This window comes from Astatotilapia calliptera, chromosome 14 (genome assembly GCF_964374335.1).
Source record: "Astatotilapia calliptera chromosome 14, fAstCal68.1, whole genome shotgun sequence".
NCBI lineage: Eukaryota > Metazoa > Chordata > Actinopteri > Cichliformes > Cichlidae > Astatotilapia > Astatotilapia calliptera.
Window position 1 is genome coordinate 35,420,972 of NC_137435.1, and position 23,353 is coordinate 35,444,324.

General features: G+C 40.8%; 1 protein-coding gene and 1 long non-coding RNA gene across 4 annotated transcripts in view; one reads left to right on the plus strand and one right to left on the minus strand.

Annotated features, from left to right (window-relative positions):
* LOC113035673 (unconventional myosin-Ic) overlaps nucleotides 1-21,295 on the minus strand; it is a 60,596-nt gene extending 39,301 nt beyond the window's left edge. Inside the window, exons 1-2 of one of the 3 annotated variants that reach the window (XM_026191280.2) lie at nucleotides 21,186-21,295; nucleotides 20,850-21,022 (exon numbers count right to left, since the gene is read on the minus strand). In XM_026191280.2, the coding sequence (XP_026047065.2) occupies nucleotides 20,850-20,939 (90 nt within the window). In that variant the 5' untranslated portion in view covers nucleotides 20,940-21,022; nucleotides 21,186-21,295. Of the gene's footprint in view, nucleotides 1-13,638; nucleotides 13,661-14,679; nucleotides 14,820-20,849; nucleotides 21,023-21,185 lie in introns of those variants that run through there. The other 2 variants (XM_026191283.2, XM_026191284.2) reach the window with 2 other exon arrangements.
* Nucleotides 14,770-21,430, plus strand: LOC113035674 (uncharacterized). The gene is made up of 3 exons (XR_003274374.2): nucleotides 14,770-14,910; nucleotides 21,012-21,095; nucleotides 21,296-21,430. It is a non-coding gene; the product is annotated as an uncharacterized LOC113035674 (long non-coding RNA).
* Nucleotides 21,431-23,353: the final 1,923 nt, after the last annotated feature.

Consider the following 23,353-nt stretch of genomic DNA (forward strand, 5'->3'; position numbering starts at 1 on the left):
TTCATCATAATGACACATCTCAGGCATTGGACATGTTGATATATATTACGTGACTAGATCAGCAAAACAGCTTGGGATTGGCCCTTGCTGTGAAATAGCACCATAAACCAAAACCAGCTTTAGTGCCAGAAAGATTAGACTGGGCCTGAACGATAAGGGTTACGAAACAGACCATTAAAGCTTGAACTGAGACAAGATAAAGAAATAAAACAAATGGATGCGACTGAAACACGCACTCTACATTAATGTTCTTTTATATGTACAATCCGTATGCCCTTATAAATTCCCCACTCATGTCCATTATAATTACCTCCAGATTTAAATTACATGTAAGGAAGCGCTGTCAGTGTAAGTACTGATGAAAAAGTAGGGAAGAGAATTATCATTACTAAAGCCAAGTGTAAAGACGTGTTATTTCAGTGCATCCTCGGCGTTAAAAATCACCGCGCACACAGAGCAAGTCCATTCACTGGCTCCTTCTGTGGACTGTAGCTTTCAGTCGGGCCTGGTTTTCCTCCACAAGTTCTTCCAACATAACAAAGCTGTTCGTGTAATCAGTGCTAATACAAGTCATCACAATAGTTTGAACAATAAATATTGCATGAACTCTTGGACTTCCTTTGCTGTGGAGTGAATAGGAGTGTGAGTCAAAAGCCAGAGGAGGATCAGACCCTGGTTTACTGGCTACAAATCATAAAGAAAATCTAAAGCTGCTCCCTGTGCTCCATTGGACCATTAAATTCCTGCTTCAAGTCTCTGTAAATCTGTGTGTTGCTGCCCAACCAAGACATCAATACTAACAAGATCCTAACATTAGACAGTCATTCCACTACCCTCTCATGCTCTCAACATTTCACTTTCTCTCTTTCACTCTCTCTCCTTCATACTTCCTCCCACTTCTCATAAACCTTCTTCATACGTCATACTCTATTTACACTTTCTATTCTGAATAATGATGTAAAATCATCAGCCTTTGAGGCAATTTTAACACCAACATTTATTATTCTTCCCATTTCTCATATAATATAAATAGCAGGTCAACAGCACAAACAGCCTGTATGTCCCTTTAGATACTCAGTTAAGAAATATATGCTGTGGATGGATTTCCTCACTTTCTCTCATACAGTTAGAACGATGGATGGATTATATTAAACACGGAAAAAGTTTCAAATAATAACTTCAAGTGATCACAGAGCAAAACTTCAACCTGCACTAAACCCTCTCTTTCAGACTTTTTTTCAGTTCTATTTCAGTTCTATGATGCCACAGAGGAAATTTCTCTAATAAGGTCATCTCAGACCTTATCTCGAGAAATACAACTATAATTCTTTATTCCAGCTCCATAAGATGGAGGGATGGTAGTGAGGGACCCAGGGCTAGTAAAGGAGACAAGAGAACAAGCAGAGTAAGACACACAAAATAAAGAAAAAAAAGGAGAGAGAAAATAAATGGCAGTGCTGGGCGGCCCTGATGTCAGAGTGAAAGAATGCAGGCCAAGTGGGCGGCAAACAAGAGTCGGGAAACGGAGAGGAGAGGGCATATATGAGAGAGAGAGAGAGAGCGAGAGAGAGAGAGAGAGCGAGCGAGAGAGACAGGAAGTTGGTGACAGATGGTGAAAGTGTTGTACTAAAGAGGAATTAAGACATTAAACTACTGTGTGTGTGTGTGTGTGTGTGTGTGTGTGTGTGTGTGTGTGTGTGTGTGTGTGTGTTTTCTGACATAACCGGTGGTCTGTCAGTTTATGGTGGCCTAACACGATATTAACACAAGGGGGAATCCCAGGGTTCAGATACACTCAGACACTTCCTGTTTCTCTCTCTCTGCCACCTACTTAATGTGACTCTCTCACTGGCCTGACTCCTCCGGGTTAAGTGAATCACCACAGTGGGTGTGTTGGTGTGTGTGTGTGTCCATGTGCACTAGACCATAGCACAGCATAAGTGTGATGTTGCCAGTAAGATCAGGTGTGAAACCACGTGACAAAAGATGAGCCGCATGCTTCAAATTAGGTTTATAAAAACTGCAGGCCAGTTTGCACCCACCAAATATCGGGACACTCCCTGCCCTTCACACACATACACACCCAACACTTCCACTGTAGCAGCACTTTGGTCATGCTGGCATTTCCTAGATTGTCTAGCATCCTCCACAAAGCCATAATCCTAGACTGAGCTAAGCTGGCAGCCAAGTTTTGCAGAGATGGTTTCTGTGTGAATGGAGGGAGGCAGTTTGTTCATCTAAGCCACTACTACCTAAGGTTCCAGCTCTTCAACTACATTTTCAGACTGAAGAGAACTTCTGGGAGGCGGCTCTCTAACCGTAAAACACTACCCTAAATTAACACCCTATTTTAAACTGTTTTTACAGCTGGTGATGTTGATGTGATACAGGCCCAGCAGGGGTCAATGGGTGTGACACTTCACAACAAGTCTGCCAGCATGCACTGAAATGCAGAAGGGCTTCCATGTAGCCATATATGCTTCTGTGCTTTCATAAAGACTCCCCAAAAAAATCTATTCTGGAAAAAATTGGAGAAAAAAAATCAATTAACGCAGTGTGGCTTTCCATTCAATAACACCTAGTGTTGTGCATAAGAGAAGAGGTCAAGCTGACTGGCATCTCATTAACACAGGTCATATAGTAGATTCTTAGCTTTAGCATTACAGATCAATAGTTATGAAGTATGCAATGTCTTCAAAATTTCTTTGCTTTGACAAACTTAACAGAAACTTGATTTCAATATCTTACTCGATCCTTGATATTGTACACTATGTATACCACTGTATACCCATGCAGCCAACATATGGTGATTACATAATAATAATAATAACAATAATAATAACAATAATAATGAGAAAGATGGTGAGAAATGGTATAGCCAACTCCTAATGACACAGAGGGAACTATTGTTAACACCTAGTCAACTCTAAACCCAAAGGAATGCCCAAAGTATGTATGACTGTCATATGCAGGTACAGAGGTTAAAAAACACAGACAAATAATTCAGCAAACCATTTCAACATCAGGCAGGTGTTGACTTGCCGAAGTGCAACTCAAAACGTAGTACACATTCTGCCTGTCCTACCTCCATTCCCGCCCCTTTTTCTGTGTTGTGCAAATCTGTCCCAATACTCCTTAAGTCTTTCCTTCAGTCTCTTTTGTGTCCCTCTCATATCTCCTACATTTTTTCACTCCCTCTCCCACCCCTCTTCACCTTTTCTAGTCTTTCTCCTCCACATTTTTCCTGCTCTTCTATTGATAGAGCCTTTCAGTCCTTTTATACCCAGCAGGCCTTATATGGAGAGGAGCTTCTGAGAAACCACTACAGACTCATACCAATTCCACTGACTAGCCAGATGTTTTAACTGCTCACATTTAGTTTTGACTACTCCTATAGACAAATCTTTTCTGAATACTCAACACACACGCACAGTAACCTTAACCATCAAAAATGAATGCCTAACCAAATGGGCATTTTGTCCCTATAAGCGGCTGTTGGTCCCCACAAGTATAGTAGCATTCAAATTTTTGGTCCTCACACACACACACACACACACACACACACACACGTTTTCCTTGTTGTGTCTATTTGCATGTCCTGGACGCTGCTATTGCTATGAGCTACAGAGGTCACGAATACAGGATAAACAATGCACACAATACTGTTTAGACTGCACTAAATAAATAAGGAAGTATTTCATCAGATTTGACTAACACCACAAAAATTGGGCAAATCGGCATGCATCCAGTCCAGTAGCATTTAAATGGACTAAGTTGCTATGTTCCCAAACAGCAAATTTCCTGTTTACTCTGAGCACTTCCCCTTTGCTGATTAGATGTTAATAACAGTTCAGCTGAGAGGCAAAACAAAACCAGATTACAGCCAAAAGAGTGTCAAATTTTTTTCTGCATGGTATAGCTCTGTCCTTCCATGCACATATGTGAGTAAAGCACCTCCCCTCCCTTCCACATGCATTCCCCAGGCCAGTATAAATGACAACAGATGAAAACAGTCACAGCATGATAGGTGGAGTTTGGTTGCAAAGAAGCTTGCACATGTGCAGTTACTGAGAATGTTAAAGCAGTGTAAATAGTACCAACTACTAAAGCCTCTTTCCTCTCGTTATTTCATTTCAGAGCCGTTTTTCTGACTTCTATCTCTGCCTGTGTTATTTTTCTCCCTCCTATTATCTACTTTCTATTTTTTCAGGTTATAAAATTTTAAATTATAAAGGATCAATTAAGAGCAATCAAAATTAGCTGGTGTTTGCCTGCATCCACATACAGGAATACAATAAAGTCATTAGTGTTCAGTTAAATTTACACGTGAGTGGTACAGGAGGCAAGGATATGGAGAAAAGGGGAGTTGACAAAGTGAAAGTTTGAATAGAAGGCCATCCAGTTTGTCATTACAGTGTTTTTGACATGTCAGCACAAACCTACATTAAACTTGACAAATTACTGCGAAGGCTTGTTTGAACAGCTTAAACTATGAGAGCAATCTCCTGAGACAGTAACTTAACACAGACCCTCTCCCAATGCAAGGGAGCTGCTCTGCAGTTTGGTCACACAAAGTTTAACTGCAACATCTTCTGAACGCTCTCCTCTCTGACTGGGGTAGGGCTGCTGAGGCAGAACATACAGACACATACATATGCAACTGCTTCTGAGAAATGCACGTCTGTCATACTATACTAAAAGAATCTACACTAAACAAACTTTAGCTAGACATCACGGTTCACTTCATTTCCCACTTTCATCTAAATATTCATATCCACCTACAACCACAACGTGGGCTTCTAGTGAAAAACATATCACATATCATATGGTTTTAGCCAGCAAGTAGTGACTAGACAGCTACATATGGGTCATCCTCAGTGATGAAATGCACTGCCAGATGCGACTGGCATCCTGAGACTGAAATAAACAGAGACAGAAGCATTTTCTGAATGAGGGTGGAGATGGGGATGAGTGGTAATATGTGGGAGACAGAAGGGCAGAATATGTGTGGAAGCCACCAAATGTAAAAATAAATAAATAAATAAATAGATAAACAAATAAACAATGCGCAAGATGGAACTCTTTAACCCGCAACATCAACATAAACATATATATGGACAAACGTATTGTACAAGCTTATAGAGGCTCCCAGTGATGTTTCTCAGCTTAACATTTCCGGCATCTATACTGATGTTAAAATGATAAACACAAAATCTTTGCTGCCGATTGTTAAAACTAATATAAGGCTGTGAATGCAAAGTCAAAAAGTGGTGACTGAGTGGACAGAACTAGTATAAAACTGTAGAATCCCCATTTTAGATTTAGTCAGTGTGATTAAATATCTTTTTAAGAATGTGTTCAATCAACTGCCACACCCATAATAATTCAATACCGCTGGGGAACCTACAAGAGCCAAGTTGTTCCAAGTCTCACTTTAGTACTGCAGAGAGTTCACACAAACACGCACGCAGACACACATGTAACAACGTCTTAACCAATTGTCATAGTCAGACTGGGCAGGGCTGTAGATATTTTGATAATAAAGTTGCTAATTTCTGTTTGTAAAGCAGGAATGTGGCTCAGGGTAACTGTGATGATTTGGCAAATATGCTGTACATAAATCAGGAGTAGGAAATCCTGGTTGTCTGGGGCTTAAGGCGCTGCTGATGTTGTAATTTTGCTTTTTGTTCTTTTAAACTTCAACAAGATCTTTTTGGGCCTGAAGGGAAAACTGAAAGTCATTCCAGAGCAAATCTGTCATCTGACAGTGTCTCTCATACACACTGTAGTTTGGCAGGGTGCCCCGTTGTGTTAACATATAATCTTGTATGTTTGGTGGCACTTTTTGATCAGAATTGCATCATCAATTCAATTCAATCCCCTAAGTCTAGCACCGTGGACCTTCCCATCTTCCAGCTGTGCGCAGATGGACAGATTCCAGCATCATATTGCAATATTATACCTTCCACTATAAAACCTGTATCCACAGTATACCGAATGCATGCCAATATGCATGCCAATATGCATTTTTATGTCATAAAAACTTTCATTTGACCTATACTGGGTCTCTGCTCTTGCATTATAATGCTGCAGCCAGCACGTTGTTGACACCAATGAAGTAGTCTATCAGTAACAGCCCCCCATTGAAAGGAAGGCTGAAGAAAAAAGCTTCATTTAATTTTCATTATTAAAGGCTGCTGCCTGCAAGCTGCAATCATCAATAAAACATTCACTACTTTCTTTCTACATCATCAGAAATACCATTATTGCAAACTTCTTTGAAATACTGTGATATAATTTTGAGGATTTAATCGCCCACCCCTCCAATTCCTTCCTTTCTGGATTGCAGCTGGTGACTGAAAGCTCTTACAGTGTTGTAGCACAGTGCTTTAGTATAAAGTATGACATAAACCCCTTACCATGTGAAACACAGGAGGATTAAACACATTTACACATTAACCCTACACGACCAACAGGTCTGTCAATGAATTGTCTAAATTCAAGAAAGCCCATATTAGAATGGACTGAATCTGTGCCTGGGAAAAACAATCAAATATTTTTAGGCTTTAGCAGTACCAACACTCCCACACTGTTAGGGTTTTACAGACTGACTGAAGAATTAATGAACAGTAACCTAACCCAACTACACCAGAACCTGGTGTCCTTTGGCCACTAATGTGCATTACATGGTTGTATGAGGACACTGTACATATGTAAGACATCAGGGGGGGGAAAAAAAAAATTGTCAAAAAAGCCTAGTTCATGCCAGCCATTTTAATCTCATCCATCAGCTGTTGTTTGCATTCCTCCAGACTCCATAGGTTGCTTTATTTTCGTCTTTGCTTCCGCTGCTATCTGCCTTTTCCTTCATGCCACATTGAGTTTTCCACAGAAAGAATAGGGTTCTTATTTGTGCACTTATAATTCACGCAGTCAACCTCCTCCTTCCCCAACACTTCTTTCATAACTTTTCTTCCCTTTAATTTAATTTCTCTCTTTTCAGATTAAGACAACCCCTGCCTATATTAGTACTGACATTATCAAAGCTCCATGGAAAGACTTGGTTAAAGGTTAACAAGCAGGTGGAGAGAGAGAAGCCTTCAAAGACTTACCCAAGGACAGCCTATTATCACCACACTCCAGGCAAATGAAAACAAACACACACTTTCTTTCCTGTAAGTTGGGCTGCCTATTCAGAGTCCTGCAACACTTATTTGAAACTAGTTTTTCATGAAAGCCACTATATAAATTATTGTGTTGCTAGTACAACAGATATGAGAGCATACTAAAACAATCACTGAATTTTATAGTGAATGTGGTTTATTGGTGAACTTTGATACCAGAACTTTGAGAACTGACTAATGATAAGCTATCTAGGTAGTCAAGGGAGACTTGGATAGGCTCTTATTATACACGCTCTCCAGTTAACCTGCTTTCACACATGAACTGTGGGCAGTGTTGGGAGAATCAGGGCAGACAGTTGCTCTCTTTCAACAGCTCAACAAGGGGGAATCTCTGGCATCAGAGGTATTCTAACTACTTGGACTACCCTGTTTGGTTTAGGCGAGGGTAGCGCATTCAATGACACACACCCACTCTTTGAATTTACTAAACAATTACCCGCACTATTCTCACATTACACAGTTGAACAATATTATATACTAGGCTCAACTCTTCCTATCTTAAGTTTACTCACTAGCTGGTTCACTGGCCAGGCTGATGTTGTGGTGATCACTGATCTGCTGCTTTCCCAGCAAGGACCTTGCCTCACGGTCAGACATACTCCAACTCCCCCATCTCCGACTGCTATTGGTGGCAAGAGTCCTTCTCTAAAAAACTGAGCTGGAAGTCAACTCCAACCAAAAGGTGGAGCAAGTGGAGATCTGGTTCATGGGGCTGTAGAGCAGAGCAAGAACTACCATTACCAGATACTGTACGATGACGGCGTACAGAAACTAATAAAGGCTGGAGCCAAGCAAAAAAAACCCAGAGTGATCTCAGGTAATACTGATACTGATACATGTAGCTGTCCTTTTTGGTTCTTACACTTGATATGAGTTCATTCTGTCACAAAACCATAAAAAACAAAGAAATAAAATCTGTCAATTAACAGTTTGAGACAGATATAAGATATGGACCCAGGGAGAAGAATCTTAGCAAGTATGCATTTTGCGATGAGGTTTAAATTTCGGGGTTATGTCCAATACCGCTTAGGCACAAGTGTACTTAATAAGGCAGCTTACTAAACCAAAGGGCAGCAACTGTGTTGGGAAGGAATTTCATCAAGTTCTTTTTTCTCAGACTTTTTCTTTTCCATCTGCTTTCCAGTTTCACATGACACAAACATGCCTCACTCTCAAATTTCAGTGTGAACACATCTGACTTGAATGAGTCACGCAGTGAGCTAAGAATAGTAAACCTGAATCTTATCATAGTTAAGAGGGGTGCTGAGTAGGGAGGGGCTACAATGAGGAATTTATTTGAAGAATAAAATTTGAGCCTGTCTGAATTCTGCACAGGTGGGAAAAGCTTTAAATTTTTCTGATATTTGCTCCCATGCCCATCAGCATACACAATCACTGACACGCAATATGAACGCTTTTTCAACAAACACCGAGATTTGCCTTTGGTGTTATGTCACAGCAAACACAGAGCAGGTAGGTGTGCCTTTACAATGACAGATGATATTGAACATTACATAACCAGGAGAGGAGTGGACATAATCACATGCAAGTTCCCAGCAGGATCCAGAGAGCTTTGGTTGCCTGTTGTTAGAGTAAGGAGGGCAGATCACACACACATGCACGCACCTGACTAAAAAGGTAAATGTACAGGTGTTCTAGGCCTATTTTGGGATGGTTTACACAGTTTGACTTGCCCAGTGTAAGGACAAGGAGAGTGTTCTTGTTCCTCAGACCACCTACCTACTGCTTATGTGGGCGGCAGAGCCAGAGTACAATTCAAATAAATATCTATTATTGTACGTTTATAACTGTTGTGTTTAACCTGGAGGTAAGCGTTTGAGCCAAATCCAGTAGGGTTTAAAGTCCAAGAAAAATGATCCAAAATGTTACAACAGAACTACACAGCAGAAGATCCTCCAAACACCCACAGAGCTCCTCTCCTTCTGGCCTGCCAGTACACATTGAACAAGTGCAAGAGCAGAGGAAATCGGATTACCTTTTTAGCTTGTATCATCGGGTTAATCTGAGTAAAGGTGTGCAGGTGAGGCTGTTTACAACAGAACAGAATTAGGAAGCAACTTAGTCAGCACTGTGTAACTAAACATGAATGAGCAGTTCTTTACTTAGTCGAATTCAACCTGTCAGATGTGACTGAGGGCTGTTAGCAGGCATCAGTCTGTTTCTTTTTGCTGTTTCATCACATCAAATACACTTGAACTGTGACAAATAAATAAATAAAACTCAAGCATTCAACTTTCAGTCTTTTAAGGACTTCCCATCTCCTACAGTCACACCGCATGTACAAAAATGGCAGTGAAGCTGGTGTGGATTTTGACTCATGTCCAGGGTGGTTTCCAGTCACACACCAGTCAAGGCTGTAATACTGAGGAGAAGCAGGATGCAGTCACTCATAGCATTTTTTCCCAACAGGGCAGGGCTCGCTGTACCACTCGTCAAGCTTTGGGATGTGGGAAAGAATTACATGGAAATGCTAAAGCAGCTGCCCACAGCTAAAACTAACCAGGCGCACATACTGTACTCACATACCCTACGAGACTGCGAGTCATCATCATACAGGTAACACACTCTGACTCACTGTCAGAGACAAGCTCTCATTACTTCCATTCAGCTAGAGGGTTCCAGCACCCTAACACTAACAAACACCATCAAACTGTAAAGTGGTGCAGCAACAATAAAGAGAGCAGTGTTGCTCACTATTTGAGATTCATTCTGATTAACCCTAACTATAGTGACTGACTGGTGTTACACTGAAATGGCACTGATGTTTACCCCACTACTGAGTCTAAGCACTGAATTACTGCAGTCTTACCTGTCTATTTGACATCTTTTCATCGAGATCATTCTGTGACAAAGGTAAATGACATTAACTGTGATTCTGTGCTTTCACTGATACAGGATGTTTAGTGGAGAACTTTTGTGTGTGCAGACATCCAGTTTTTCAGCCAATTTTCTTTTGAACAAACATTACAACTTCTTTTTTGTCCATTTTAACAGCAAGTGGCATTTACTGTGGCTCAAGAGTTGGCAGTTTGTCTTGAAATCGGAAGGTTGCCGGTTCGAGCCCTGGCTTGGACAGTCTCAGTCCTTGTGTCCTTGACACTTCACCTGTTGCCTACTGGTGGTGGTCAGAGGGCCCGGTGGTGCCAGTGTCCGGCAGCCTCGCCTCTGTCAGTGCGCCCCAGGGCGGCTGTGGCTACAATGTAGCTTGCCATCACCAGTGTGTGAATGTGTGTGTGAATGGGTGGATGACTGAATGTGTAAAGTGCTTTGGTGTTCTTAGGGACTAGTAAAGCGCTATACAAATACAGGCCATTTGCCATTTGACCATATAAGGATACCTGTTCTCATCACACAGAGCCAAGAGTAGAAAGAAATCTGTCCGAGTTCATGCTTTGGGCCCGCAGGTAATGCTTGTGCACATGCAGACCTCATTGTTTGAAATGCTGTTTGTGTTTAACAAGAGCATTTAGTACTTTTATAGTACCCATGCCAGGAATAGCATCACAGGCCAACTTTAACGTCACAGGGACTTTAAGGTCTTAACCTGTAAATGACATGAAAAACCTGAGCTGTTCTAACATGCAAATGTCAGTGTTCATGAAAATTGTACTTGCAATGCTTTTGATGCTTACAATAACATCGGCTTCCAAGTTTATTAAAAAAAACAGGAACAACTGGGGAAAAATTTTCAAATGACTTTGATCTACACTTTCTTTTGGTCCTTCAACTTTAACTGAATTCCTTTGAATACTTTCTTTAATCCAGTGCTTCAACTACACAAAGTTTCTGCATTAACAAAAAATAAATCTATCAATCAGTCACTTCAGCTTTTACAGCAATTCTGTTATTTCAAATCTGAACCTTTAAGAAACAAGCACACAGTCATTGCTAGTTGTTCACAGATTGCTTATCCAGAAATCAGTCGTGGTGAGATGAGAAACAAAAAAGTTTATTCTGCATGTAGAAAGTCTACAACCATAGAAATGGATTGTACCAGCCCACATGGCTGTTGTTAATCTGTTATTGTGCTCTCTGTCTCCAACAGTCTGTCTGCCCAAGGGTAGATCAATAGTCGCTCCCCTCCAGCATCTCCAACACCTTCCCATTTCAAGGTCTGATTTCATTTCCCACATGCAAACAAGTGGTAGTCGTCATCTAAACCAGTGGTCCCCAACCCAATTTTTTTTTCCAAAGTTAGTTTAATACTATGACCAACACAGCCAACGTCTACTAGAGCTCACTTCCATTAGTATCGAGTCTCTTGACTGTGTTGGCATCTTTAATGAAATTATTTAACAAATATTAGGTATGCTGTATGTGAAAGCCCATGCATGAAGTTTCTGCTTCAGTTTTGTTTTTTTAAACTGCAGTATTAACTTTAATCATTATCATGTGTCAGTACATCGCATTTGTTCATGGACGCAGCTTACCAACCAAGCTCACTAGTGTTAGTTGTTAACTAAGCACTCCACCCTCCTGTGCAAACATGGTCACTTATAGTTGAGAAATAAATAACGTGCCAGCTAACTCTGAGGCTTCAAAGGGCAGAGTCTAGAAAACAATGGGAGATGCCACTGTGTCTACATCCATCTTTTATATACAGTCAACAGTTCAACTAATAATTTCTTCAGTACAAAAATGGCAGTTAATTTAATTTAATTTTTTTTTTTACTTAACCCAAACCTCATTACATGCAGGCAGCTTAGTCACCTAGGAGGCATTACTTGTGCATGGGCCCTGACAGTATTCCCGCCCACAAACCCAATGTTTTGTACATTTCTCTCATTCAAGTTTACACTCCCTTTACCATGACAAGCGTAACTTTAACACACATCCCATTTGCTGACATCAACAAGTCTGACAGGACAAGTTGACATTATGAGGTTAATGAAGGGAAATTCCTCTCCGTCTCCCCCCCCCCCAGTGAGTATTTCCTATTGCAAAGTTTAAGTACATTAGCGTGTATCAACACACATTCACACATGCAAGCGTTCCTCTCTCTTCCTGTTGTATAGCGGATGGTAGTGATCTGGCTAAGAGCCAGGCTGTCAGGTGTGCCCTTTGCAGTCCACCTGACATGCAGCTGAGCAACTACAGGCCAGGGAAGACCTTCACCCCATCAACAGCAGGTCCTGTATCCGCCAAAACAAAATGCTCAAAGTGGGAGTCGCCCAGTGTTCTTTTTTATTCAATATTTATTCAGCTCCAGGCAATCCCCTAACCCATCTGGTCTCACTGCAATGCACTGCAGAAACTGGCAGCAGAAATCTGGCATGAAGGAATCTACTAACTTCCATAACAATGTGGAGGGAAGCATGACTAGTATTTGATCAGATAAACAGGCAAAGAACAAGCCAGGACCAGTAAACTTTTTCCTCTCATGTGAATCCGTGTAAGAATTAGATGTGAAATTAAAACTGAGAGTGTGGGAAAAAAAACTGAGCTCATAACGTTATCTTAATAATCTAAAAAACACATGCACCCATCTCACAAACCCTTGCATTGTGTTTGTGCTTAAAGTGGGAAAGTGAAAACACCCAGCCATGCAGAAGTAGGAATACATCCAGTGAAGAGCCCAACCTCACCCTAAACTACCAAACTTCACTCTCACCACAACTCGGCCTCAGCCATGAACCAAAATATCTCCGAAAGCCCAGCCCATTAAAATAAAATAAAGCCGGCAGTACAGCACTAAGGGAAGAACTGCCTTCAAGCCTCTGCCCACATCAGCCCAATGGAAACTGCAGCTAAAAGTGACTGACCACAGAGTATACAACTGGTGGAACTGCTTTGGAAAAATGTATTGACTGCTGCACGCTAATGTGCATTTTGTGCCAAGTAGAATAATTGTGCAGACTGTGCACGCTGAAAATTCCACCATGTGCACTTTCTTTAAAGAGCTACCCAAATTAGACCACCCTGCAGATCAGTAAAACCCTGCTTCAGGGCTAATCGTCTCCAGTTACAAGCTGCCATTTAAAAAAGGAGCTTGTATCAAACTTGGAGCACTTTAACAGGACGCTGAGGAGCAGCTGCAGCATGCTAGTCAGCACAGGGAGGCCCTGCCCTTCAGGTGACCTTGAAGGAACTGGTCAGCTGGTCTTGCTGCAGCTTGACCCCTGGAGGACTATCCCGCCCATTCTGGCTCACTTGTCTGAACTTCTATCTTCTGGTTTCTGTCTACACATGCATTTATTTAACTTACAGCACAGGCTATTTTGCGTTCCCCTTTCTGCTGGGTGGGTAATCAACTTCTCTTATAATCAAGATGAAGCTCAGCAGATCAGATGCCAAAACACAATTTCCTCAAAGATAAAAACAGCATAATGGTTTTATAACACTGCCTCAGTATTTTTGGTCAGATTTCTCATCCCGTGACAGCCATCAGCACCTGTGGGCTGCATTACATGCCAGCTGCTTGCATTATGTTTACCTCTTCCAAACCACACACAGGATAACAGGTGGACAGGTTTGTGGACCAAGCCCTTCCTCAATTGCAGACACTCTCTCTCAGCACAAGTCCAGCGTCTTCTGACACATACACAGGGTCTCTTAAAGCTCCATTAAGAGATGGTTAATTTAAAATGATTAACACCGCAGCACCTTCTGCTTGCATCAGGTGTGCAAGCCTGTGACGTGAGCCGTGTAGTTGCTGTCTTAATCTGTGTCTGTCTCGCGTCTATAAAAAGACAACCCCAACCTGAAGGATTTGATTTTGTGGGCTATAGGCCAAATCACTACGTGGCTAAAAGTCCACAGCACTGCTTTTCAATGAACGCCAGTGAGCCAGCTCCCAGAAAATACAAGCCTACACAAGTGTACGCATGACGGAGGAGAGAATGTCAGACCAAACTTCATTCAAACAAAAAAGGGTCTCGTATTGGATTTCATAGACACTTAAAATAATCACATGTAATGTTGATTCTTTAAACCGGTATATATGCAACACACCAGCAGGGCATGTTTAAACTTTGAACTTAAGCACTTAGCTAGGTTAGCTGAAATGCATCACAATTTAACATATTACTTATGACAGACAATGAAGCAGCGGTAGATAACCGAGTTTAACCGCTTTAACCACACTGTACTAATACGACTCCTGCTGCTGTATTACGAGTCTTGATGTATGGTTTAACTGAGTAAAATGAGTCACAAACAGGCTGTGTCGCGTTTAAACCCCACATTATTATTATTATTATTATTATTATTATTATTTTTTTTTTTTACAATGGCGTTTTGGTGAAAAGCTTCTCTCCATATGGTGCACACGGGGACTTTCAGCCCACTCACTCAAACATGCTGCACTGTCACGAATTACTGAGCAGAGACTGGCCGGTATCACAGCTGTAACCAGTACAGCAGCCGTGAGGTTGGAAAGAGCCAAAGTTAACAGTTAGCACAGTGGGGCAACTGCCGAGGAGCGCGCGGGAGGCACCTAGCTTAAAATCTGTGTTTAAACTGGATGAAAGCTTACCTTACAACAGCCGAGGTCAAATGCGCTATGCCGCTTTTCTTTCACTCACTTCCACCGCCCGAGGTTTTGGAGTTGTCTCACCGCCGTGTCAGACAGTCCACTTACTGACTGGTCACTGTTAGTCAGTAGGTAACGTACTGTGTGCCGGGTTTCTCCTGACCCTCCCACCACCACTCCCAGTTCTCCAACCGTGGGCTCTGCCTCAGCGCGGAGGCTTCTCCTGGACTGCAGGTATCAGTTACACTATGCTTCGTGAACTGATATGCTAGTATGAAACAAACTGCCAGTGTGTCGTAGTTGTCGGGGGTTAAACTCTATGGGAGTGGTGTGGTAATTTCTCCTTTATTTTTCTGTCATCAAAGGACAGCACAGCCGCGTAATACCAGGAAGTTAACCAAAAACCCACCCTGCTACAGCTCCCGTAGGAGTCATGAGTTTCTTTCGGACAGGTCGTGCACTATGATTTGCCTGCTAATACTCTTCAGGCGATTTTGTTATCTTCTTGTCTCTGGGACATTAGAAATTAAAAAAAAAAACAATGTCTGCTTTTACCAGCCTGATAAATGGCAGCGTGCTCGGTGAGCTGACAGAGACTAAAGGCTTAAATGAGGAATGATACACAGACAGCTTTCGTGAATTAGAAGATCATAACCAGATCCCTTCACTTTAAAGCCAAACTCTCTGGGAGATCGCAAACTACACTCATAGCCATTTATTGCTGTCCACCCATCTGAGCTCTGAGCGGGTTAAAAGTTCATCCATCGGCACCTCTAACGGGTGGGGTAGAAAACGAATGCGCGCAGACATAAAAGTAGACGTGAAAATGCTAGATATTTGAGTCTGGAGGAACCGCTAACCAGTGCCATTCCAGCCGGCCATTCAGCGGCAAACTGCAGCTCAGCGGTTCCATTGAGCGGCTCTCGTCGTTTTCACGGGGTTCTCGTACCCTCTGCTGTCCAAACAGGCGTCACTGCACCTGCACGCCATCACTCACAGCTCTACCTCGTGACAGGAGACTCTAAAGTCTGCTGCCATCAAAGTCTAAATAAGCTAATATTTCCCATGAAACAGTCAAATCTCTCAGTTCAAACATTTGGCATGTTTTCTATGTTCCCTTGTGAATAAAATATGGGTTTCTGAGTTTCTAAAACCATTGCATTCTGTTTTTACTTTACATATCGTCCCAAGTTTTTTTTCAGGTAAGAAAGAAATCCACAAAAAAGAACTAGAAATTTCCACCCTTGCTGCTAAAATTTTCATTTACAATAACTGAAAGGTTGTTGAAGTTTTAAGATACAACACTGAGAGTAGCAGAGAATGAATAAAAGGTTTACTGGGAGTTTTTAAAAAAGTATGATTTTTTTTTTTAATTATTGTACTTATGAATGAGTGAAAGTCAGTGTCATGATGTATATTTGAAAATGTTTCATTTGCACTTTTTATGGTTTTTTTTTTATAACTGTCCTTATTGAGCATCGTCCAGACGTGACACAGCTGTCATATCTTGTGTCACTCATGCGTTCTCTCTTCCCCTAGTCCTGATAAACATGAAAAGACTGAAGCTTTTTCCTGTGCATGCAATACAAAGTTATGAGGCTCAGAAATTCTAGAAAATCTGATGCAAACCAAAGAGTGCTAAATGTTCATCCACCCCTGTGAGGGCCTGTAACTCAGATAATGATATAAGATAAAAACACATTTTCATGCCTTTTAGTTACTAAAAAAAGTTAGCTGATTATGCAAGGGTAAGACAGACTCAATTTTTTAATATTTGAATCATTTATAAGAAAAAGACAACATAAATGAAGCTCCTGCACTAAGTATAAGATAAATAAGGGTTGTCTTCGCCTGCCAATACTCTAGAGGAGACCAATAATGAACATTATTGGTTAGATGTGAGTATAATCATACCCTTTAAGATTTTCATTGAAGAATATTCATTGGGAAAACTTGACAGCTAAACATGTTCATACAGCTGAACCCTTGCAGTTTGGCTGTACATTTAAGCACCAAAACTTTCCATCTCTCTCTGACCTGCCAGTGCTACTGCTGCCCTCCATCGCTGCCTGCTCTGTGAACCCCTAACTAGGCTTGCTAGTAAAACTGCACCATCCCACCATACACCTGTAGGCTCTGACAGCATAATACTCCCCATTTTCTATGTGTGTCACAAGTGCAGTCAGTGATGAGCTCAGAGCCTAGATGATAAACTCTAACTGTACTCTGTTTCTCTAATAAATTAAACATTCCAGGTCTGAATCCCCTGCACTGGACTTTGTATCAGATATTACTGCAGTTATGCACTGTGCTCATGTGAAGGTGACCTCAGTCTCAGTTGTAATGTGACTTCACTGCCAGAGGGGGGGGTGATCGATTCAGCCTCAAACAACCCGCTACTAATGACACACACACACACGCACGTTGTATCCTGTTGGCGTTGAGTAGATGGGCAGAAGAGCTGGTCATGACACTGGCCCCTTACCTTCAGGCCCAGCCCTGTCTCCTCTTCACTTCCCTTCCAAAATCAACAAACAGCAGCACACTTGATCTTTCCTTTTCTCCCAGGATCAGTTAACACCACATCGTTCTGATTTCACTTAACAAAAACCAAAAAGGTTTACTTGACTTATCTGCTGCAATGCAGCAAAAAGGTCCTACATTAGCCTACAAACTCAGTGTGATCCCAGCATTCACTGACCAGCTGCCAGACTTTCAGAAAGGGGGAAAAGCATTATCTGTGGAAAGTCTGAACTGTATAAATGTTCTGAATATTTTGCACACTTCATCAGTAAAGTCAGTACATAGTTGTTCGTGCTGAATTAATTTACCGTCAGACTAATTGAGTTTTGCTGTGCTGTGCTGTGATTGTAGGTGTCGATTTTTGATGTCGAAAGACAGGCACATTATAGGTCAGGGAACGCACACTTTTCACATGTACCCAGACGCAGGGTGAGTTGACCTTTAAGGAATGTGGGAAGGGGAACGAATGAAGCCATGTACTGGAATGTCTTTGTCGTTTCCTCCCATCCAGGCTACGGTACATTCCAGTCCTCCCCAGTCATTACTAACCAGCACGCAGCAGGCTGCATTAACCACACCACAATTCTCTTTCTAGAAATCTGAAACCTGTGTCTGCCAGTGGTTACACTTTACCAAAAGATACCTTATCCCATAAAGGGACTGCTTTAAAAAAAAGCTAATTCCATTCAATCTGTAGACAACTATATTTAGATATTACATATGAGCTTAGCACATACAGTATGAACTGCTGAAATGTAAATGAAATGTGTTAGTCACGTCATATAGAGTCTATTTCAGAGTCTGGGCATATTTCTTTATACTGTGTGTGCTCACCTACATGTAAAGCTATGGCTACTGCCAAAAACTGTGGTTCCTTTAATGGCCACTTGAGACAGGCTTCAAAAGCGAGGAATAGACTCCTATTTTAAATGCCAAACTTTAAACCATTAAAGGCATGTTTACACGCTAATACAAAAAGGTTTTTGCTCTCTATAGATAGTTTTCCCCTTCCTTCCATTTGGAAACCGATAAGTCTTAAACATAGGAGCACAGAAGCTTTGCTCAACATCTGTGTCTACTTGGCCTCCTCTCTGCTAATTAAAGGCACTGAACTGGACCTCTTTCTTGTTTGTTCTAGAGGATTATCCGACTAACATTATGGCCTGTTTTACGGCACAGACAATTTCTGTTTCTGCTTCAGTTTTGGAGATTGAAATTCTTCCTTCGTTATTTAGCACCAATTTTTAACTAGGCTTGCTAGTAAAGCTACAAAGATTCGCCGATTAACTTGGATAAATTGATTATAAAAAAACAAGATGAACTGTTAAATTATTCCGATGTGAGATTTAAATTAGACAGCTTGCTGAAGGCTGATGGCAGCCATCCTATTTTTCTATTTGTAATACTTACACCAAGCAGGGGTGAGTCTAAAGGGGGGCATGGGGTGTACTAATATTAATATTTAATACTTAAGATAAATAAGAATTTTCTCTTTACGCAGACCAGTAAAAATATACATGGGCCAGTAAAACTCAGAGCCACTGACCTGGAGCTGTTAGGCTGGACGCTGAGTTATTATTAACATTAATTATTGACATTATTAACATCTACACCATCATAACTTCCATTTTCTACAACAGGAAACGTTGCATCAAAGCACAGGCCAAATCTGAGAGAATGCTGATACACTCACTTTCCTGTCATATGGTCCTTTAAAGGCTTTCAGGCACACTTAAACGCACAGACATGCACAAAAACACTTACACATGAACACATATACACAGACACACCAAATCTACCTCATCCAGGGGATATGATATTGTAAAAACTCTTTTTTGTTTCCTACTAATGTAAGAAAGCTTTCCAAGAAGACAGGATATTTCATTTTATGCCTTAGTTCAGATTGTATATATATATGTGTTTTTTTTGTTTTTTTTTTTACATTACTGTACTTTATTTTATTTGTACTTTACTGTACTGTTGTTTTTAGGAAAATGTCTTTGAAGATTCTCAGTCATTCATTTTATCGTAGTCTAAGAAGCCTGGAAAGAAAAGCGTCTGGACTTCTTTGAGTTTCTTGAAGACGTGTAGGAGAAGACTCTCCTGAGTTTTTTGATAAACCGGCTACATAGTGGATGACAGTGTTGTTGCGTTTGTCTTTCTGATCCTCCCTAGTTTGTGTCTGATCTTCTTTTCTGTGCATCTTTGCTGACTTGATGAAAGCCCAATTAGGATAACAACTTGTTTTAAGAGCTTCCTTTACATGTGTGTGTTCTCTCTTTTTTCCTTTGGGCTAAGAGGGAACATTTTCTGCCCAGTGTTGTAGGGTCCTGATTACTCCAAGTTTGTGTTCCAGATGGTGGTGGGAGTCAAAGAGGAGGTACTGGTCCATGTGTGTGGGCTTCCGCTAAAACTAGTTGAGGTTCGCATTCTCTTTGATGCGCACGGCACAGCCCAGGAATGGCAAACTGTTATCTTTTGTGTCTTCCCTGGTGAACTTTATGTTTTTATCCACAAAGTTGATGTGAGCAGTGAAGGATTCTACTTCTTGGGTTTTGGTTTTGACCCAGGTGTCATCAACATATCTGTACCAGTGGTTAGGTACTGTCCCTTTAAAAGAGCCAAGCGCCTTTATTTCCACTTCCTCCAGATACTACAATATGACCCAGTGTCATTATTAAGTTGGGGATGGTTTTGTACCACCTGATAAAAACAAGTTCAATATTTGCCTTTGTTTTAGCCCTGCTGTGGGTGCTCAACCACCTTTACTTGGAAATACCTGCCTGTGCTCACCAGCTAGTTGGTAACTTTGCTTTTGGACTTTTCGAGCAGCACAACGGGAGAACATTAAACATTTGGCCTTCAAACCAAAACAGGGTGAGAATTCTGTGCAGAGCTGAAGGGAACTGGGAGTCTGGTGAAAATTCTCTATAAGCCGCTCTATAATCAATTTACTGTTAGCATATAAACATTGGATGTAGCAGCTTTCAAATGCATCATATGTAGTGAGGTTACTTGACTCACAACATCCTCTCTATAATTAATTATGTGAGGGCTGACACTAAACCTTTTGCACTCAATGTTGCACATTCCTACAATATTATAACTGTGCTGGTATTTACTGAAAATATCCAAAAATTCCCTTTGTATCACCAAAGAACGTTTTAGGGAAGACACTATGAATGTCAAATTGCTACTTAAAGCACCGTGACTTCTTTAAAGAGGGTTCTTATTCACTCTAATTAACACTTAGCATCATGAGTCTTGTTCTGTAACACAGTACAGATGTCTCTAACGTGTCCAGAAATTACAGAGGCAGCCTGGTTTGACATGCATAATTACCTCTGAGTAATGCGCATTATAATTCGGAGAGCGCTGCTCAGGGCCAAGCAAGATTTAAATGCATTTACTAACCACAGATCATTTGATTTATCACCACAGACAGCAGATTCTGAAGCAATTTACAGTTCTTAAATTATGTAAAAGTTTCTCAATGTCAACCCTGTGGGAGATGAACCCTATAACCTCAGCTGTGTCAGCACCTATGTCTACCCACTGAGCCGCATAAAACCTCTGGAATGAAAGATGAGTGGAAAAATCTGACTCCAGAGCTGGCCTCAGCCATGGTCACAGTGTGTATGCAAACTGACCTTGCAGTTGTGGCAGTGGTTTTCTCCATTCTTCCCTGGAGAAAGGATGATTTCCCCTGTCGGGATCAGCTGGATCTTCAGTTCCATCATTTTTTTCTTTATTCCTTTAGCTTCTGTTAAAGTGATCCGGTTTTTGTGTGTGTTTCTTGTTCCTCCCCAAAGAATTGCAACGCCTAAGATTGAGCAGAAAGAGAACGTGCGTAGAAGATCATCCCAAGAGAAGTTAAAATGCAACTATCAGAGATAGTAGGTTCATTTGAAATGCATGCAAGATCCCAAATCTCTTTCTGAAATGAAAAGAAACCACATGCAGTATCTTTCAGTGGGAGCCCTTACCTGATAGAGAAATGTTATTTCATGGCACGAGGATCAGTAGACATACAGTAGTGATAGTAGTTTACAAGCATTGGCACAGAGATTTGAGGTTGGGGTGTTACCTGTTGCAGAGCGGAGAGTCACAGTGAGGCGAGCTTCCTCTCATGCAGCCAGAGGATGTTGCCTCTCTGGCTGAATTCACGGGAAGGATATAGTACGTAGCCTGACTCAAGATGGATGCCACTTACAGAGGATATGTGTCTTTTGTTTTACAAGTGCATGTGAGTATGTGTCTTTAGTTAGATAAAAAATATGTGCTCTCGTAGCGAGTGGTAAACCAATTTGTATCTTCAGTAAAATAAACTATGCATAAGTCTAGCTAATAAAAGTCTAGATCAGTGGTTTTTAACATTTTTTGCCTCAGTCAGAAATGCCCTATCTCTTGTCTTGAACCTGCTATTTTAAGCAGATTTTAAACTTTAGACTATTTAATGCCATTAATTTAAAAAGACAGAAATTGTTCTTTGTTTTTCCATTCAGGTCAAAGTTTCCACTTGTAGGATATTACTTGGAGTGACAGAATTCAGAGATGCTTCATCAAATTATCTACTTTCACTATGATTTATACACCACTTATATTTAAACTATTTAATCATTATTTTACACAATATATTTAGCTTGTCTTTCTATCATTTCTTACCTTAAAGGAACTATATTTCACCTATTGTTTAGGCCTAATTTTAGCTAGCTAGTAAACTATTTATTTAACATATTATTATATGATTTGAACCGTTTAAACTTTTCACTTATCTTTTCATTTTAGTTTAAAAAATGTTGCTCTTTTTACCATTTATCTTCTTTTAGCATTTAATTGAACACTATCAGTAATTTACTTTTTACTTTTAGCTAGGATTTAACCTCTCTCTCTTTTAGCTAAATAAAAGCTACTTTTAGCTAACATTTTCTTAACCTTTCTGTTACTGGTATTTAACCTTTTACCTTTTGCAATGAGGTAACTTAGCTTAATGAGCTTAATTAGCTTTTGCCTGCCAACTAAACCATTGCTTTTAGCTAATATTTCACCAATCTAGCTAGCTAGGAGCAGGTTGTCGATTACTTTAAGCTATTTTATACTTAGCTGGATATATTTATGCCCTAATTATGCCCCAAAATTTCAATTGTTCACTACTTCTGGCGTTTTTACTACTACAAACGAGCTGTCTATTTTTACCATCTAGCCAATACTTTATACTTTGTAAGGTGTTGCAACCTCAACATGTCATTGTTTCTTCATTGATTTAAGTTAACATTATTTTTGCTATAATTCTTATTTTAAATGAACTACATTTTACCCCAAAATGGCTACCTATGGTTTTGGCTCCTGTTACATAACTAATCATTGCATGCACACACACATACACACATACAGGGTTGGTCTAAACATGGTTTCCTTCTAGAAACAGCATCCTGCTTCAGACATTTACAACACCCACCCAGATGATTTAGTGTGTACGTATGTGTGAGAGAGATGCATTTTTGTTTGAGCGTGTGCATGACGGAACCTACTTGTGCTTCTCTAAGGATATACAGTGCACACAAGTGGCAGGCGTTTGCATCGCTGGCTTTCTAAAAACAAATAAGGGACTTGTGCTCTCATAGTGGTGCACTTCCTCAGAAGGAATGCTTCCAGGGGTAAAGGGGTAATGTTTGACACTGGAGTCGAACATTGGTGCATGTGAGACAGAAGCATATAAACAGCTTCAATCTGATAGATAAACATGCATCATTCGCATAACCTTCCTAAACTGTCTGATGACTCCAGACCCCTCACACCCTGTTGGTTCACTGTTATCACCACAGGTCACATCCAGTTATTTGGGCACATCATAATATGTGTGGTGAATGGCCAAGCCACAGAAAAGATAGCTTTAGAGCACATAGAGGGGTCTGTCTTGAGAGTATTCAGCTTTTATCTCTCTTAATCCTGCGCTATAAAAGGTTTTTTTGATACATAATTCATGAGCAGTAGCATAAAAAGGGATATCTTTCAGCATGAGCGTCACACAGGATTTGTATGTCCTGTGTTTTGCAAAGGGGCATCGCACATTGGTGTTAAGAGAGGGGAAGTGACAGAGACACACATCCTTTGACCTCTGACCCTAGCTGGAGGCATTTCTGACAGCTTGGCA